We start from the raw sequence: 4,655 nt of genomic DNA, 5'->3' as shown, positions 1-4,655 counted from the left end.
GCCCACCTTACTCCGCTTCAGCTCTTCCAGAATGTACTCGGATACGGAGTACCGAGGCCCCCTCGGGACCCTGGGGTCCCCTCTAGTCCTTGACTAGAGGTGTGGTGCTGAGACCTTGTTCAGGTCCCTTGAGAAAGGCTGGGCATTGACAGATTGGCAGTGGATTCATCTGGTCTCAGCAGCATCTGGCTTCTTTTCAGGGTAACATAAATGTGATTGCCCTCCATCTACAAAAGCTCAGGCAGCTGGGGACAAGTCCAGCCAGCTCCCTCACTCTGCTCTGAGCCACAGGGAATCCCTTTGCCTCTCAGGTCTCACAACCATTCCCTGTGAGTGCAGCAGAAATGCTCAGGATTTCTGACTTCAGAGAACACTGTGTGGGCATGAAGAGGGGGAAGAGAATGTGTATAAAACATTGCCCCTAAAACTCCTTTCTGCCAACTACATTATGTAGCAGCGGAATGCAGATGTTAACATGCTGACATGAAGATGATCAGCATGCTGGAGCACCTCTCCTTCGAAGAAAGGCTGAGAGAGCTGGGGCTGAGCAGGGTGACCTCACTGCAGCTTTTCCGCATTTAAAGGGGTCTTCTAAAAATATGGAGAGCTATTTTTTTGATCAATCAAATCATGACAGGATCAGGGGAATGTTTTTAAACTAAAAGCGGGGAGATTTAGATTAGAGATTAGGAGGAAATTCTTCACTCAGAGGGAGGCGAGGTACTGAAACATATTGCCCAGATAGGCTGGGCATTCATTTCATCTGACAAAATCTGAAAATAAAACCTTGCCCTCCTGCTATGTTCCTGTGTACTCCCTGCACTGGGTCAGGACTGATTCCCTCGCGAGACCAGCAGCAGAGGCCCCTGCTCCTCATCGCACACTGAACCTTAAAAATGAAGCTCATGTCATGGAGCTAAATGAAAGATTCCAGCAGAGAAACAAAAAGCATTGGAGTATGGCAGGGGGAGGTCTACAAGGAATGGCATAGGGTTCACTCAGAGAAACCTGTCCTAACTTTTCATTGCCTTTTACTACATGTACAGATCTCCATACCCAACAGGCATCAGATGTCCAACAGCAGCTCCATCAGCGAGTTCCTCCTCCTGCCATTCGCAGACACGCGGGAGCTGCAGCTCCTGCACTTCGCGCTCTTCCTGGCCATCTACCTGGCTGCCCTCCTGGGCAACGGCCTCATCCTCACCGCCGCAGCCTGCGACCACCGCCTCCACACCCCCATGTACTTCTTCCTCCTCGACCTCGCCCTCCTCGACCTGGGCTGCATCTCCACCACTCTCCCCAAAGCCGTGGTCAATTCCCTCTGGGACACCAGGGCCATTTCCTACACAGGATGTGCTGCCCAGGTCTTTTTCTTTTTCTTTTTGTTTTCAGCAGAGTGTTATCTTCTCACTGTCATGTCCTACGACCGCTACGTTGCCATCTGCAAGCCCCTGCACTACGGGAGCCTCCTGGGCAGCAGAGCTTGTGCCCAGATGGCAGCAGCTGCCTGGGGCAGTGGCTTTCTCCATGCTGTGCTGCACACTGCTAATGCATTTTCTCTGACACTTTGCCAAGGCAATGCTGTGGACCAGTTCTTCTGTGAAGTTCCAAAGATCCTCAAGCTCTCCTGCTCAAACTCCTACCTCAGGGAAGTTTGGATAATTATGGTTGGATTCTGTTTAGCGTCTGGCTGTTTCGTTTTCATCGTGCTGTCCTATGTGCAGATTTTCAGGGCTGTACTGAGGATGCCCTCTGAGCAGGGACAGCTCAAAGCCTTTTCCACGTGCCTCCCTCACCTGGCCGTGGCCTCCCTGTTTCTCAGCATGACCATATTTGCCTACCTGAAGTCCCCCTCCATCTCACCATCTCTGGACCTGGTGGTGGCAGTTCTGTACTCAGTTGTGCCACCGGCATTGAACCCCCTCATCTACAGCATGAGAAACAAGGAGCTTAAGAGTGCTGTTAGGAAAGTGATTGCATGGATATTTCTGATTAGTGATAAATTTAAATGATCTACACAAATGACTTCCCTTGCAGGCCTGCTCCTTGTTTATCATTATTGAAGTTTTTATCCTCAGTATCATTTGCATTTACTAATTTCTTAGAAATATGTTTCTTTATTCTTCGGCCACCTACTGCGGAATGAAACTGTTCTGTTTACTCTCGAGGCTTTATAATATGTGTATAACAGCAGGCCAGAGTAAACTCTGTGATAGCGTCTGCCTAATAAAATTGCATCTCCCCAGTGCTCTTCTTGAAGACTTGGTTCTTCTTTCAAAGCTGGTGCCAAGACCAGGGCTGAGCAGCTGCTCCCCGAAAAGCCTGTTGCTCCACGGATAAGGCAAAGAAAAAGCTCATTTTGTGAGCTGTGAGAGACCGAGGGTAGGATTTAGGAGTAAGCTGTTGGTGTCTGATGACAGCAGAAATGGTGAACAGTCACTGAGGTACACAGCCGTGACTGTCCCACAACCGTCAGGGCAGAGGACATCGTCCAGGAAATTAACGGGGAGCTGCCTGAAGCTGCCACAACCATGGAACCCAGTGAGAGGGTTTGGCAGCAGTGATCCCAACCCAGCTGGGTCTACTTCTCACCCTGTGCAGCTGTGTCTGTTTGCTTCTGTCCTGCAGTTCCTAGGGCCAGCACGCATCCTTGAGACAGTTTCCCCCAAGCTATCTGTTGGCCCTTACCTCAAAAGTCACCACCGGACGAGGCTTCTCAGCTCACGTACACCTGAAGGACTGGAGTGAAGCTGTGATCACAGAAAGAGCAAGCCCTTGGATCCTTGCAACATCCTTGGATCTCTGCATGGCTGGAAGCCTCTGCAAGCCCCATGGGAAAAGAGAGCCTACTGAGAACATCCTGATGCTCCATATACCATCCCCTCAGGCCATCAAGAAAGGTCCCTCAGCCCTAAGATCCAGCCCAGCTTCTTGTTGCATCAGCAACCAGGAGAAATTGCCCCAGAATACCCAACACTCTTGCGCTAGCAAGCAAATACGCCCATGTGTGTACATAAACACACCGTCTTGTACACACACACAAACGTGCACACACGGATACAGCTGAGCACACACAAACCGGTTCAACTGGGAACAGCATTTGCCCAGGGTAGGCAGTGACTGGAGCCTCACAAAGGGAGAGATCAGTCAAGCTGGAGTCACCCACAGGGACAGTACCGAATTAAGATGTCCACAGGCAAAAGATGACTCTGCAGCTCCTGTGGGATTCAGTGGGAGACAGCATGCACGAGGAAGGGAAGACACACAGGGACTGATGCTGTATAACCTGCCAGGCACCTAAGCACCGCACAGCCATTTTTTCCCCTCTCCCCTCACAGCAGGATGAATGAGAGAATTGAAAAAGGTAAAAGTGTGAGAACTCGGGGGTTCAGATGGGTAACAACTTCATAAGAAAGAAGACAAAGAAATAAACCAACAAATATAAGGGGAAAAACAAATACGAGAAAAACCACCTTCTTCTCGTATTTATAGGCATTGGTGAGATCCCTTCAGACCCTCCTCTGCTCTAGGCTAAAAACGTCCCTTATCACCCTGAGCCCGTGTAGAAACAAGCAAAACAAGGTCCCTATTTAGAGTCTGTTTTCTGGTGAGTGTGTTTGACAGCAACTGCGCAAGAAGACCCAAGCCCTCAGGTGCTATCCCGAGCAGCTTCCCTTCACGTGATGCAAATGCTGTGGCAAAGACTTATCCCTTGCTCGTCCCCGCCTGCAGTCACAGGACTGCCACCCAGCAGCACTGTGCCCAAGCTCCAGGAGCAATCGGGCCCAACCCAACACAAGGCCCAGGAGGAGAGCGCGGAAGTGAGAGCAGAGGAAAGAAGCAGCACCGGTTGCCGGGCGCCGATTGGCTGCCAGAGCCGCCAGGCAAAGGGAGCCCCACCCCCTGCCGGCTGCCTGGGGCTCGCTGCCATGGCAACCGTGCGACCGCCTGACCAGGCAGGGCGGGCGCCGCCATCTTAGGGGTCGTGGGCGGGCTGGGGGCGTCTCGGGGCCTGAGGGGGGGACCCGGCCCGTGTGCCCGGGGCGCCCCTGCCCGCCCCTGCCTTTGCTCGCTCCCTGTGCCTCACCGCCTTGTCTTCCCTTTTCTTTGCGGTGTCGAATGCACGAGAAGCCCGACAGGCTCGGGAAGGCGGCCAGTCACTTGCACAAGAAGCAATAGGGCTGGATGCTCCTGAAATGCTGCTTGTTGCTGGCCGGGGCGGCACCCTGCCACAGTCATGGTGCCAGCCTGGCAGCTTTGTGCCTGGGTATCACTGTGAGATCAGGCTAACAGGATGAAGGCTTTGTTCCTCATCCCTTCTGCTGAGAGAGGGGTTTTGCCTCTCGGCAGCAGCTATCCCCAGGCTCTCAGCATATTTAAGCAAACTAAATGCAGCTACAGCCTCTTCTTTGTCTGAGACCTGATCTCAGCTGATGAGGAAGGAATGGGACCAGCAAACCCTTTCTGGCTGCAGCAGCTCAGGCCCGGCTGCCCTGGCCCTGGGGCAGGAGGAGCTGCCTGAAGACCCCCAGGGATGGCACGGAGGGGCTGCAGGCCTCCCAGGGGCTGGCTTGTGCCTCGGATGTCCCATCTGTGGGGCTGAGCCCTCTGTGCCCCCAGGAGCTGCCGTGCCCTTCAGAGGGACTGGGGCTGTG

The 4,655-nt window shown here is 53.0% G+C and overlaps 1 protein-coding gene across 1 annotated transcript; it reads left to right on the top strand.

Moving 5' to 3' along the window:
- Positions 1-1,070: 1,070 nt before the first annotated feature.
- LOC310891860 (olfactory receptor 14C36-like) lies at positions 1,071-2,012 on the top strand (the record flags this gene model as incomplete). Its single annotated transcript, XM_083854090.1, has 1 exon — positions 1,071-2,012. One exon carries the CDS (start codon positions 1,071-1,073, stop codon positions 2,010-2,012), a length of 942 nt encoding a protein of 313 aa, XP_083710216.1.
- Positions 2,013-4,655: the final 2,643 nt, after the last annotated feature.

The sequence above is a fragment of the Anser anser genome, assembly GCF_964211835.1.
Source record: "Anser anser genome assembly, contig: HAP1_SCAFFOLD_64, whole genome shotgun sequence".
NCBI lineage: Eukaryota > Metazoa > Chordata > Aves > Anseriformes > Anatidae > Anser > Anser anser.
Note: the sequence above shows the minus strand (reverse complement) of the source record. Positions and strands in the feature narration are given on the sequence as shown.